At 43.2% G+C, this 14493-nt stretch overlaps 2 protein-coding genes across 4 annotated transcripts in view; one reads left to right on the forward strand and one right to left on the reverse strand.

Annotated features, from left to right (window-relative positions):
• rnf144aa (ring finger protein 144aa) overlaps nucleotides 1-14493 on the forward strand; it is a 154829-nt gene that overhangs the window by 74078 nt on the left and 66258 nt on the right. The window lies entirely within an intron of this gene.
• cmpk2 (cytidine/uridine monophosphate kinase 2) overlaps nucleotides 1-14493 on the reverse strand; it is a 47748-nt gene that overhangs the window by 27603 nt on the left and 5652 nt on the right. For 2 of the 3 annotated variants that reach the window (XM_089003995.1, XM_089003996.1), the window contains exons 2-4: nucleotides 10166-10286; nucleotides 9682-9883; nucleotides 8488-8721 (exon numbers count right to left, since the gene is read on the reverse strand). In XM_089003995.1, the coding sequence (XP_088860121.1) occupies nucleotides 8488-8721; nucleotides 9682-9883; nucleotides 10166-10286 (557 nt within the window). Of the gene's footprint in view, nucleotides 1-3930; nucleotides 5074-8487; nucleotides 8722-9681; nucleotides 9884-10165; nucleotides 10287-14493 lie in introns of those variants that run through there. The other variant, XM_089003997.1, reaches the window with a different exon arrangement.

Below are 14493 nucleotides of genomic sequence, written 5' to 3' on the forward strand. Positions count from 1 at the left end.
TATTGAATGCATACTAGTGTACAGTGCAGTTGAAAAGGAGTATAGTGTAGTCTTGTGGCATTCTAGTGATTAAAATGTTTACATCTCCCTATTTTAAATCATGTATATTCTGTAATGCCTCTTGGATAAGATGTTGTTAAATGCCCAATGTCCTCTTCAATATACAATGTATATTTTTTGCAGTCTAGCAGACACTAATCAAATTCTGTAGATTTCTTTGACACACAATGATGTCAAGAGTGTTTTAGGAGGTCGTGCTGGTGAAACTATAGCAAATCTGTCTGGGAAACACTACAGATGCTGCATTTTGGGAGCTTGTTGTGTCTGCCAGCTGGAGGAATATGGAGGAAGTTAAATCCACAGACTGCAGCGTGGGCATCTCCCTTGCCCGCCTTTTTAAACACCCACTCTTTTCCTCTCACCAGCCCATACCAATTAAATTCCAGTTTGTTTGGTACTTTGATTTATTCATAGATTAGCAATATCACCAAAAGTATGAGTATGCTGTTATGTTAGAAATATTCTCCACTCAATGTATTTTTTTAACTTATTTGACATTCACTTCATAGAAATGTTAAGAATCACAAGTACTTGTGGTATCCATCACGTGGCTTTCAATGATTTTGATGAAAGTTGATCGGTGAAGGTTGCGTTTGTTCAGTGTTTATGGTGAACTGTGTATGCGGGACGATCCAGTTTGTCGAGGGTGGGTTGTATGCAGACATTGATGTGGGCCGTGGCAGGCTGTTGATGCCAAATCATATCCATGGATGCTCTTAGCATGCGCTTCATGTGGCAGCCAAATGAGGCCCGCCCAGGTTCTTTGCCAGGGAACCAGACATCAATTCACCAAATGCACACATACTGTAAAATACCTTGTATAAGCCCAATCTACAACAACTCCCATGCCTCCACTCTCGTTATTCCCCTGCACCCATTCAGCCCCAATACCCCACTCATTAATAATGATCTGAGGGACAGCTTTCATTTGATCTATTACTTAGGACGGGACAGCGGCTACTGTGCTGCCACATCGCTGCTGGATCTTTAATTATTTCACGGAGGGCTTTCCTCCTTTCCGTTGTGCGGATGAAATATTGAAGTTGAGGAGTGTAGTGCAAAGTGGCCCTGCACGGTGTGAGGTGTTTGTGCGTGTGTGTGTGTGTGTGGGGGGGCGGGTATAATGGCATAATGCCCAACCTGTAATTCTTCACCAGATTCTGAGATTCAGGACGTAAATGTGGCCTTAATTTCTGTTGACGTGATGGGAAGAGAATGGCCATTCCATGCATGTGCATGTGTGGGATGTTATTGCAAGACCAATAAGAATACCCCGTCCTCCTCTGAAAAAAATAACAGCAGAAAACAAACCGTTTATCAGCGGCGGACGGTGGATTTCATCGCTAGGCCTTCAGTCCTGCTACGTCTGAAGCAATCCCGACTGAAAAAAGTGTGGTGTGATTTACGAGACGCAGAAAAAAATGTGACTGTAAAGTGTCCTTGGGAGTTTCTGAAAGGCGCTTATAAATGAAATGTATTATTATTATTACAAGTCCACTAGAAACCAGGAAATAACTGACCGACCTTTCTTAATGATGTCCATTTTTTCTTGAAAAGGCCATCTTGAAAATGGATTTAACAGTAAAACTCCAACCAAATCAATTTCTTCTCCTCTTTATGGCATTGTTGGTTGAAAAAACTGATAATAAATCCAACACAATATATTTGCTCATGGAGCTCGCTACTGCAAGAGTGTGCTACCTCTGGCCAGTATGCTCTTGTCACAAGCGGCTTGTAATCAGAGCAGTTTACGCAAACTATGATTGGCTAGTGACTAGCCAATCAAAGTTTGCAAAAACTCTGCCATTGACCAGCGCCTTCAAGGAGTTGATACCCATTTTGGGTTGCCAAGTCAAAATCTGATTGATTAGTGCAACAGTTTGATCGACACATTTGATGTGACAGGGCCCACAGAACTGTTTGTGAAGGCATCCAGGTATATTTCTGACCGTGATAACAAATGGTGGCTGAAATGTGATTGGTTAAATGCTTAAATACGAAAACACACATCTGGAAGCAGCACAGCAGGGAAAAAGTAATGAAAAGAAGCTGAAATACATTTTAGAATTATTTAATAAGAAATTATGGACTAAATATAATTAACATCAGTCTGTGATGCAGATATTTTTAGGCCAGCAGAGAAGGCTTCACAGGCCTTGACGGTCCGCCACTGCAAGAATTTATGAATGTATCAATAATTCTTTCAACGCATATGTCATATATGATGATTAAAGTCTTGTAAAAGTCAACGCAGTACGGCCGTAATGAAGTGATATAATTGCTCACGTTTTGTTGCCATGAATAACAGAGCAATTTCTGTCACTGAAATACAGTTGTCCACACACACACACACACACACACACACACACACACACACACACACACACGCACACGCACGCACACGCACGCACACGCACACACACACACGTTTACATTTGGTCTCTTATACAGCCGAATTGCTTTGCTCTCTTCATAAATGTAACCTCTGGTGAGTAAGAGGTTACTGTGTTAACAGCTATCAAAAACGGCATTCATTTTGTCTCACGCAGCACATCCACGGAGTTGCCAGGCGGCCGGTGACTCATGAAGTCAATGAACTCCATTGTGATACTTGCCACATGCGGTGATTGCATATTCAATAAACACTTTATTTTACTTTATACGGGATTGTATGTGATGGTTCCGTTTTGTATCCATGGCAGCATAATTGCAGGGAGAAGTAATCCATGCGCTCATGGGGGGAAGCAGCGGAATGACATTGATATACAGCGTTCCTTTAATTGCCATATGAATTTTATTTTGTTATGCTTAGAATATCTTGTTTTCTATCCTTTCACTCCCACCCCAACCCCATCCCTCTACAATTGCTGCTGTGGACTGCAAATTTCCCCATTGCGGGACGAATAAAGGTATTCTGATTCTGATTCTGAATAGGGTGCGCAGTGGTCTGCGTGTTGATGATGCATCACAGCGAAAGAGATGGGTCACTCTGTCTTTGGGAGCCTCAGGCTTTGCCAAGCTCATAATTACTAAAACCCCCGATTAATCTTTCCATCATATAGGCCAAATATGACCTTCCTCTCTGTACAAATTATATATTGTAGGTACTCTCCTGAAATGGCCACGCTGGTTCACTAGGTATATCTTTCATGTTGTGCATGGGTGACCACCTGCAACCATGAGAACATCAAATGTGAACAAATGTGAGAGTGAACGTGAATGGTTGTTTGTGTCTGTGTGCCTTGCAATTGGCTGGCAACCTCTTCAGGGTGGTGTTAATATGGCAACACAGGAAAACGAGGCTATGAGGATCTGACCTCAGCACCACTGTGAGGAGTATACATCCGTGAATTACTGGACGGCGATGGCAGCAAAGCATTTAGAACAGAAAATACCAACTCCATAAATATGCACCATTGCAAAACAAAGCTACTTAAATGCAATTGACAGCATTCAGGAAATTATTCCAAACTAAGAAGTCTTGGGTAAAGTGAGCTCTCACTATTGCGTTTTTTTTTTTTTGTATTTTCTTCAAATCACGCAGTTCGAGATGAGTGATAGTACCCAGTGAAGACAGAATATTTGCTTTCAGTTATGAAAAACCACTTCTCTCATTCCCTTTAAATTCAGTGCAGGAGAGGCACACAGTCTACATGGCGGGAGCAGAATTGACTGCTGGAGTTCATGTGGGAGATCGATACGCGTAAAGTGCCTTTATAAGGAACTGCAAAAAGATCTCGTTTTTATGTGTATGCAGTAAACTACCACCAACACAGGCGGACAGAGTTCAGTGGATGTTCGTCATAACAGGATGCAGAGAAAAATCTCAAATACACATGCAATAGAACGACAGCCATTTTGGGAAACATCCACCAGAGTTTGTACTTTAATTAAATTATATAAAAGCAACCATATGAACCACAATGAGAAGCAATTAAAGCTAGATAAACAACCTGTCTGAAAAAAATTACGAAATAAAAAGTTTTTGTGCCAATGCTAACAAATATTGGTGGAGCATGGCGTCAAAGCTTTGATGATTTTGATGTTTTATCGCCGAATACTGAAGATGCTCCAACCATCAATTTTTGGTACAGACAACTGGTTGAGTGTAGGTTTTGATTCCTCTTACCTTCAATGTTTTGAGTCTATTGTTTCGTGCCAGTTTGTGACGGGAGCGGCAATACAGGATGCATTACTTAATTACTTTTTTATACTTAATTTCTCTGTGGTGTTTCATTAGCAGATTCAACATCAAATAACGTCGTAAAGTTAATTGTGGTGTCACATAACGCAGCCGTGTCCACACACGTGACACTTTAACGTAGCATGGTGGAAAGCATGCAACAATGATATAGCTGAGAAGTGATGAATGACGTGCAGATTCCCAATTGCCATAACTTAACGAGTCTTGACAGTTAAATTCTGGTGTTTACCGTGCAACTTCAAAAGAAAGCTTCTTTGAATTCACGTGACAGACAGTAAATGAACGTAAATGTGTTATTATTGAACTTATATTGCAGTGATGCTTTACAGTCTGTATTTAAGTGCTTATTACATAGATGAGTTCTGTTCTCTTTTCATGTGCTCTGTCATGAGGGCAAAATTGAGCAAAGTGGTACTCCATGGGGCGTGAAGGATATTTGATATGATTTTGTGCGAGCTCACAACAAGAGTTAAATCCACTTTTCGGTTTAGGAATTGCATATGCGTGTGTCTGGATGAATATGTATTTCTGATCGGGGCAACGTGATCCTCCAGGCTGCTTTTCTGTAGCATTTCACTACTCATTTTTTGGAGCAATCTGTCATTCACATCCCTTGTCTGACACTTAGTGGTCACTTACGGTAACGCATGCACTTGATGCTCAGACGCCATAGAAAAGCAGGCTGGTTTTACAAGTAGCATTTGGCCTTAATTAAAAGCATCACTTGTTGGAGAACTTGCTCCGCGGAGGAGCTCGCGTCCACGCTGACACAATTTGGACCACTGATCCTCTTGTAAGCCTCCTCCACTCTGCAAACGCGCGCACACACACACACAAACACACTCGCATTTGTCAACAGATTAAGAAAGCATTCAAAATAAAGAGCACTTTTCATCATTAGGGTACGTTGGGAAAACTCTTAAGTGAGCCCCTGAGTGATGGTGAACGGATAAGACAGTGATGAATGGCGTGGCATCCTTGAAATATATGAGAGAAGAAACATCACAGATGGCCGAGATCAGAGCCATTTACAGAGACAAATGAGTCCTTGTGATAGTGATTGACCAAGTCTGCGCAATCTCTCCTCCGTTTTCTAATTGTGCTGGCCCAACAGCTGGCTGTCCCATGTGGAAAGGCTATTATGTCAGAAGGAAAGATGAATGAAAGCAGCCATCGACCTGTCTGCCCAGCGGCCTGCTGGCCTGGCCCTAAGTGTTGAGTTTTGACTTGCTTTAATGATGCACAACACTTTCACGACTAATCACTGGCGCTTTCGCATCAGCGACCCGCTCCCGACTCTTCCTCTCTAAGAAAGTGATTAATAAATGTTTGATGGATTGGACGCACACTTGAGATAACTTGACGATGTTTTCTGTCTCTACAACATCAGGTCATTTCATCACAGAGGGTAAAATACTTAACGTCCATTCTTGATTAACTATATTGGACTCATCCGTCTAAGCTCTCAGTCATACAGGAGTGGTCCATCGATGAGAAGGTTTCTTTAGCTGTCACCTGTACTCCTTTGAAGGTGTCGGACGTTTCGCTTCTTATCCAAGAGGCTTCGTCAGAGAACTAAAATTTGCTGGTAGTATTGTCCTGCCTTATGAGTCTGACACCGCCACGTCTGGACAGTAGGGATATATATATATATATATATATATATATATATATATATATATATATATATATATATATATATATACACAGAAAAGTCTCGTTATATCGATAGTCCCGGTTATATCGATACTATTTCTATGCACGCACGGAGAAAATTACACGCAAACAGGGTCGGATATATCGATAGTCCCGGTTATATCGATATTTTTTCGGACTCCCTTGAATATCGATATAACGAGACTTTACTGTATATATATATATATATTGTGATGTCACGAGAGACTGTGTCCTGGAGGGCAAATACATCGCCCGAAGATGGCTCCACCCAGAGTCTTGGCCCCATCTGGTGGAAGGCAGCAATTAAAACCACACACCTGCAGCTGATCAGGGCGGGATTGGCAGGCAAGGCTCTTAAGGCAGAGAGCCTCTGAGTGTGCAGCTAGGGGAAAGACAAGCGAGATTGCTGTGCTCTGTGAAAAAGTTGATTGCTGCGTGGAACTCATTGACAGTTAGGACCACACGACAGGACACTGGATTTGGACCTTGCTAAAGTGGCTAGGCTACATGAGGAGGACGTCAAGAGGGGTGAGGCCTAGAGACTCTTGGAAAAGAACTCCGTCTTCAGTTTTACCTCAGAAGAGACTTTATTTTGACTTAAGTATTGGAAGAGACACTATTCAAACCTTTGTCGCTTGTGAATCCCCCCCCTGAAACCTTTGATTAAAACCTTTGTTTGTATCCAAACCTGTCGTCCATTGCACTTCTTGTCCTGTCCCGCTGAGAGCCAGCCTCTCATGATATCACAATATATATATACAGTAAAGTCTCGTTATATCGATATCGGATATATCGATAGTCCCGGTTATATCGATACTATTCCTATGCACGCACTGAGAAAATTACATGCAAACAGGGTCGGATATATCGATAGTCCCAGTTATATCGATATTTTTTCGGACTCCCTTGAATATCGATATAACGAGACTTTACTGTATATATCGATATAACGAGACTTTACTGTATATATATATATATATATATATATATATATATATATATATATATATATATATATATATATATATATATATATATATATATATGAAGAAACTACCAGCCGTACACGTCTACTCTGCTCTGTTTGTTTGTCATCCAAGACTTGGGGTGCGTTCAGGTTCGAGAATAGCGCACGACTTCTTACGACTTTAGGCTGTTTAGAAAGCATTGTCTCACTGAATGAGCGGTGACAAACACTTGCCAACGTTTTTGTGTTGCTACACTTGAACGCACCCCCCTGTCAAGATGCAATAGAAGTGATTGTGATTGGCTAAAGGGTAGAGTCATGTGTCATGGTAAGCCAATCAGAGCTAGTGTTTTCACACACACCGGAACAGCGTGTCAATAGTCACGCTAAACTGTCACATCCGAGTTGACAGCTCGGGCGTGGCTGCCGCTCGCGACACTTCAATTTCATTTCATTTCAACGAGTTGCGCCTTTTGTTGTCATAAAATCTCTGCCAGCACCTACGGGACTCGAAGTGAATGTAGATGACATCGAGGAGCTTGTTGTTGACCATAATGAGGTCATCAACACAGAGAATTTGATTTGCCTTCAAGAGGACAAGCAGAAGCAGGCTATTCAACAGTTGATGTGCAGGCTTTTATTCAACAGTTCCATTTAGAAAAGGCTATAAGAATCATCAACATGATGAATGATAATGTGATGCCTCAGTTTCGTAAGACCTTACAAGTCAGAAAGCAACAGGTGTCAATTAAGAGCCATCAATGACCATCACAAATGTAAATAAAGTGACTTTATTATACAGTGCAGTGTATTTCTTTCCTTACAATACAACAGCACATTTATTATACACAGGATAAGGTAGGTTGTGTGTAGTTTTAAGGCTTATTTAGTTGAAAAGTATATTTTATGGAAACCCGGGAACGGATTATTCCCATTTTAATGGTTTCGTATGTGATTTTTTTTTTTTTTTTGAGATACACACTTTTCGCCTTACACACTCTGTCTGGGAACCAATTAAGTTCGTAAGTTGAGGTCTCACTGTGTGTGTGTGTATATATATATATATATATATATATATATATATATATATATATATATATATATATATATATATATATATATATATATATCCCTACTGTCCAGACGTGGCGGAGTCAGACTCTGCTATAATAGGTCTTCAGGCAGGGCAATAGACGTAATCAGTCAGGACAATAGAACATACCATGGCAGATGGGGCAATCAGGCCAGTTGTAGACTATAATCAGTCAGGTCAATAGAAGTCAATCAGTGTAGCCTCAGGGAATCGTCCTCTGCTCCCCCAACCTGAAAGCAGGGACCTATCATAGCAGAGTCTGGCACCGCCACGTCTGGACAGTAGGGATATATATATAGGGCCAAAACTACCAGCAAATTTTAGTTTGCAGACGAAGCCTCTTGGATAAGAAGCAAAACGTCCGACGCCTTCAAAGATGTACAGATGACGGCTGAAGAAACCTTCTCATCGATATATTGGACTCAGCACTTGTGGAAAGTCTGAATTAACTCACTCTGGCCACAAAGATTATTATTTTTTAATTACCTGAGTCGAAAAACTTGGTTGAGATCTAGCTCATGCTCCTCTTTGGTTTCCCCTTGACCTCTGTCCTTCAGCCTCCTCTTCCTCTCCTCAGGGTCCAGCGTGAGGAGGACAACAATATTAGGTTGTAGAAGGTCATTGGGCCAGCGGTACATATCAGAGCCCTCTGCCGGGAGGTCACACACTGGTCCGTTTACAGCTGTGGCGATGGCATAAGCCGCTGTGCTGTGCCAGAACCTGCGAACAGGCAATGGTCACCCTTGTGCTATTATCTTCTGTGCTGGCCTTTGTATCTCAAGAGGGTACACACATACATTTACTTTTTTCCTCCCATAAACTCAAACTAAGCGAAGTTGCGACTTTAACTCATTCGCTGCCAATCCCAAATTTATTTGGGAGTTGAAAAGTATGACGTGGAGCGCCATTTCAGATTTTTTTTTGGGCGGGGTGCCGATAAAGCACTGGTCAGACCTCTGGCAATGTTTTCCCATCCACGAGGGGGCAGCATTTCTCTTTTTTCCATGTTAGCGCTTTCTTCCAGCTTCAGCTGTTGTTAAAGCGCTATATAAATCAATAGGTGTATTGTATTGTATTTTGTACAGTCACCCCAATTCCAGCTCAGATAACTCAAGACCCATATAATTGCAGAATGAACTCTTTTTTTCTGATGAGAGTCGAAGGATTCTCACCCTGGATTGAATGTTCATGTGGTCCTTGAACTCAATAGTCTGTGGGTCCTGCAAATTGAGTAAACATGACAAAAACCCTGACACTGGAGTGCATACATTTTTGCATATCATCTGGCAGTGAATAAGATTACTGTTGAAATCGAGACTTTGGTGTCAATTTTTCAGATTTTCTGATTAGATAAAGGGAGTGGCGCAGTAATCGACTGTTTAGTGTTTCATCCTCAGTGCAGAGGTGCAAGGGTCAATTCTGGATGTGTGTGGAGTTTACATTTTCTCTCTGCAAGCTTTTCTTTTTTTTCTTTTTTGTGCAATGAATCTCTGTTTATAAGTTTCAGACCCCCAAAAACATGCCAAATAACCTGTATTATGTTACTTGTGCCATTTGTTTGATCATTGTAATTACAAATTAGTAAAATGTATAAGTTTAGGCATCATCAAAGATGATTCTGATTCTGATGTAACCTGCATTAGAAACGATAGAAAGTCAACAGACATTGGAATGATTTACCTGTCCATGACAACAGGTGTCTTGGAGGTTTGACGATAAATTTGTTGTGCTGTGATGTAGTTGCCCAATGCGTAGAAAGCCCTTCGGAGAATGGGAGGTTCCTGATCAAAACGGGCCCTCCAGGGGGAGAAACACGGTGGAGGAGACCGCAAAACGGTGGCCCCCAGCGCATCCCTGAGAGACTCAGTCAATGTGGTTTTGCCTGTGATGGAATAAATGAGGAAAGGTTGTTAAGTTAATGACCTAAAAATAACTGCATTAAAGATTTTCAGAAGGCTTTCCAAAGAGTATTGCATGACTGAGTCATTCAATAAAACATTCTCCCGGTGACGTTCCTATTCTGCGGTCATGATACATGATATTCCATTAGTCCTACAATCACTGGAAGATTATAGCTGCAGCAGCCAGTGAGCAGCCGTTGCTTTCACGTTTCAACTATATATCACAGCGGTCAAGTCTTTATTTGAGGGCTAAAAGCATTGACCTGTGGCATCCAGGCCTTCCACGACAATAATGGGGAAGTCTGGTTTGCATCTGGCCTGCATGTCACTGTCACAAGGCAGCAGCTCCAGAACAGATGCAGCCTCCGGAATGATGTCAGCACACTGCAAGACAACCACAATCACTTTGGTACAAATGCAGAGATAAAGGAGTCAAGTAGAGAGCAGCCCCCCAAAGATGTCAGATGATGGACATTTGGAGCTGCTTTTAATTGTATGATAATGGTGTTCTCAGCATAAGAGTTCAACTTTTACCAAAACATGTTTGTTAACATTGCATTGCAAAAATCTGTTTGTTTAATACAAGTAAAAAAAAAAAAAAATCAATCAATCACACAAACATACATTTAGAAACCCTTAATCCTTCCAAACTTGCTGGCAGCCAAATGGAGGGCATTTCTCATATAAATCAGAATAACAATTGTTCAAAGTCAGGTCACAGCTTAGAATTGAAGCGGATTTATGTGGGACAGGAGATGTGAGACAATCTCTTTCGTCAATGGATGCTAAAACTTTGTGTTTGCTTTCAACATTTAGCTTGTAGCAGACGTGCACATTTAGATGCCCATGTCACAGTAATTAAATGCCATTAAATGGTGAGCAGTTTTACTTTATTTGAATATTACTGTGCCGATGACCATTTTATTTTTAGGGCCTTTTATTACACATTTTCATCTTTATTAAGTTCGTAGAGCTGTGTGTTCTGTAGCCACAAGTGGACAAAAGCCAGTGTCTTCTTGTGCCGGTCCCAAGCGCCAGTGTCAGGAAGCGCATTCAATGTAAAAGCCTGGCCAAAACATGCGACCTGTGAAGATGGATGACACTGATTCGCTGTGGCGACCCCTGAAGGAAAAAGCCGAAAGGAAAAGAAGAAACTCAGATTCACTCCTCAAGAGAATGTCGTCTTCAATAAACCTAGCATTCATACTTTAGGAAAGTGGGAAGAAATCAAAGTACCCGGAGTAATCTCCTCCGAGCGTGGGGAGTACAAACAAACTCCATTCTGGAAGGCCAGAGGCAAAATTCTAACCCATTTTTGTGAGGGAAATAACTCGAGCACTGAGCTCTCCGCATTTCAATTTAGTTTTGATTGATTAAAACTGCACAGAATAAACATTTACACAAGCTATGAAAACATGAGGACGCCATAATTTCACATTCACATGAAGTGCTCTCCTTTCCTCATAGCCTGGTTTCACAGTAGTTTTGCCACATTCTTGAGCATTGTTTTCTCAAGTTTTTTACACGCGTACATGTACACTCTTATTGAATCGTAGGAACACGTAGTATCCATTATTTCATTTTAACCACACAAGGATCGCGTGGAGACTGCTGGACCCTATCTCAGCCGTCTTCAGGCAGTACACGGCCGGGGAAACCCTGAACCGGTTGCCAGCCAATTGCAGGGCATGGAGAGACAAACAACCAACCAGTCAGCCGCGCTCACACTCAGACATGTTTGAGTATTCAATCAGTCTGCCATGAATTTTTCTGGAATGTTAGGGGGCACCCAGGGAAACCCATGCGGGCCATGGGACAACATGCAACCTCCACACAGGGAGGCCAGAGCACGGATTGAACCCACAACCTAACCGCGTGCGTGTGTGTGTGTGTTTGTGCCTTGACTGGGATCACCACCATATCGTGGTGAGGCACTTTGCGCGTCTCCATGACCCCGAGAGCTGTCGGCTGGAGTCTTGTACTTCTGGCAGGGTCACCCAAGCCGAACAGGTCGGAGGGTAGAGGCCAGACAAAGAGTCATCCCAAATCCGCACCAGGGGGTAGGCATAGGCGGAGTCCAACAGATCGGGCCACCGGCAGCCCCCTGCAACCGCACTCACCTCTGAAGGTCGTCTTGAGTCCTCACTCATGCCACCGGAATACAGTGGGTGTGGCCTGCATGGTCCACAAAGACAACACATTGTTCCAGTTCGATCTGCAAACGGTTCTGTGCTACTGAAGGACAAACTGATGGGTTTATTTTGATCGTTCGTCCTTGGTTCATTGCTTCGACGGGCGTTGACGGCAGAGGATGGTTAAATCATCACGAAGCCAGGTATTTAACAGAAAGTTGGTTTAATCTTGAAGACAGCGGAGACATTGTGGGAGGTCAGCGAAGGAGGAAGGCAGAGAGAAGAGAAAGCGCCGAACTAGAAAGGGGGAGCCTTTATATGGCGCACAATGTGTGACACGATAGGATGTGACGTAATGTAAATGCGACATCATGTAAGGGAAGGCAGGATATGGCGTATTAGGAAGTCCAAAATGTAAACAAAGATTACAGAGCGTTGTTTAGAGATGTTTGTATGGCGAATTACCCCAACACAAACAGCTAATACTTGAGCAGTGGGCAGAGCACGTTGACTCCCTGCTCAACCAAGTAAACCCTTCAGACCCATTTGTCCTTGAATACCTCCCAGAGATTCCATCAGTTTTCTCCCTTGATGAACCTCCTCAGTTCACAGAGGTCCTCTGTGCAATCCACAGCCTTAAAAACAACAAAAGCCCTGGCCCTGATGGACTTCGAGCTGAGGTTTTCAAAAGAGGTGGTTACCTCCTGACACTGGAGCTATATCACCTCATCTGCAACATCTGGCAAAACGGCACACTTCCTCAGGAATGGAAAGACAGCAACACTGTCACCATTTATAAAAGGAAGGGGGACTTGTCTGGCAACAGCCGTGGCATCTCCCTGCTTTATTTTGCTGGCAAGATTCTTGCAAAAGTAATGCTGTTCTGTCTTACATTGCACATTACCAAAGACATCCTCCCAGAGACACAATGCGGTTTCAGAAAGGACCGAAGCACTCTGGACATGATCTTCGCTGTGCAGCAAGTTCAAGAGAAATGCAGGGAAGAAAACAAGGACTCCTATATCACATTCATCGACCTTACCAAGGCATTTGACACAGTTAACCGTGACATTCTCTGGACCATACTGCAGAAAGTTGGAGTCCCCTCCAAATTTCTCGGCATCCTTAAGCAGTTCCACAGCGTGATGCAAGCAACTGTACTTGTTGGTGGCCAGCAATCTTCCCCGTTCCCTGTGGAAGTCGGGGTGAAGCAGGGCTGTGTACTGGCCCCTGCTATATTCAACCTGTTCCTGATGGCAGTTACACTCCTCTTCCATAAGTCCATCCAGGAAAGTGGCGGCGTACAAATTCAATTCCGCCTGGATGGTAGCTTGTTTAACATCAGACACTTACAGGCCAAGACCAAGACCCTTATCAGCAACATCCACAAGTTACAATATGCAGATTGTGCGCTGCTCGCCCAGAGCCCAGCTGCCATGCAACATTCCTTTGATATCATGTACTCCATCTACCGATCACTCGGTCTTGTGATCAATGTAACTAAAACGGAGGTCATGGCAAAAGAAAGTTCTCCACCCCCCTTGTTCACCCTCAGTGGCACACCCATCAAGGTTGTCCAGCAATTCAGCTACCTCGGCAGTATTCTAACACACTCCTGCCTAATTGATGATGACGTCCAGGCCTGCATCAACCAAGCCTCCAAAGCTTTTGGCAGATTGCGTACTTGTGTTTGAAAACAACCACTGAAGAACTCCAACAAAAGTCGAGTCGCAGTCTACCAAGCAGTATGTGTCCACGCTGCTATATATCGTGCAGAAGCCTGGACCAGCTATCGACGCCTTGTGAGCCTTGATGCATTCCACATCAGGTGCACTCCAGCGAATCCTTGGCATCATCTGGCAGGATCGTGTCCCACACACTGACATCATTCAACGCACTGCCTCCACCAGTATCGAGGCTATACTAGCAAAGAGGCAACTCCGGTGTGTTGGACAGGTCATCCGGATGCCTAGCTGTCGTTTGCCTTGACAGGTGGTTTATGGACAACTCTTGTCAGCGAATAGGAAGCCTGGTGGTCCAAAGCTGCAATACAAAGACCAGCTTAAACAGACTCTAAACAACTGCAAAAACAAGCCCAGCGATCTGGAGTCTGCTGTAGCTAACAGGCCACTCTGGCGTTCCTTATGCCACGGAGGGGTGACACTCCTTGAAGACAAACGCACCCAGAGGAGGGTCATGCGGCACCAGCAAAGACACCTTTGTGCTGCTCCAGTACCACCCCGGCAGCCTGGTCCGGGCCTCACATGTCCTGAATGAGGGAGGATCTGTGGCTCCAGAATCAGGCTTCATAGTCACCTACAGTAGCATCGCTGCCAGCAACAATAACCTCTGTTGAATACCCAATGGAAGCTATGTCATCTTCGACTTCAATGGAAGTGTGTGTGTGTGTGTGTGTGTGTGTGTGTGTGTGTGTGTGTGTGTGTGTGTGTGTGTGTGTG

Source organism: Hippocampus bargibanti, linkage group LG09 (genome assembly GCF_051943395.1).
Source record: "Hippocampus bargibanti isolate YZ-2025 linkage group LG09, ASM5194339v1, whole genome shotgun sequence".
Lineage (NCBI taxonomy): Eukaryota > Metazoa > Chordata > Actinopteri > Syngnathiformes > Syngnathidae > Hippocampus > Hippocampus bargibanti.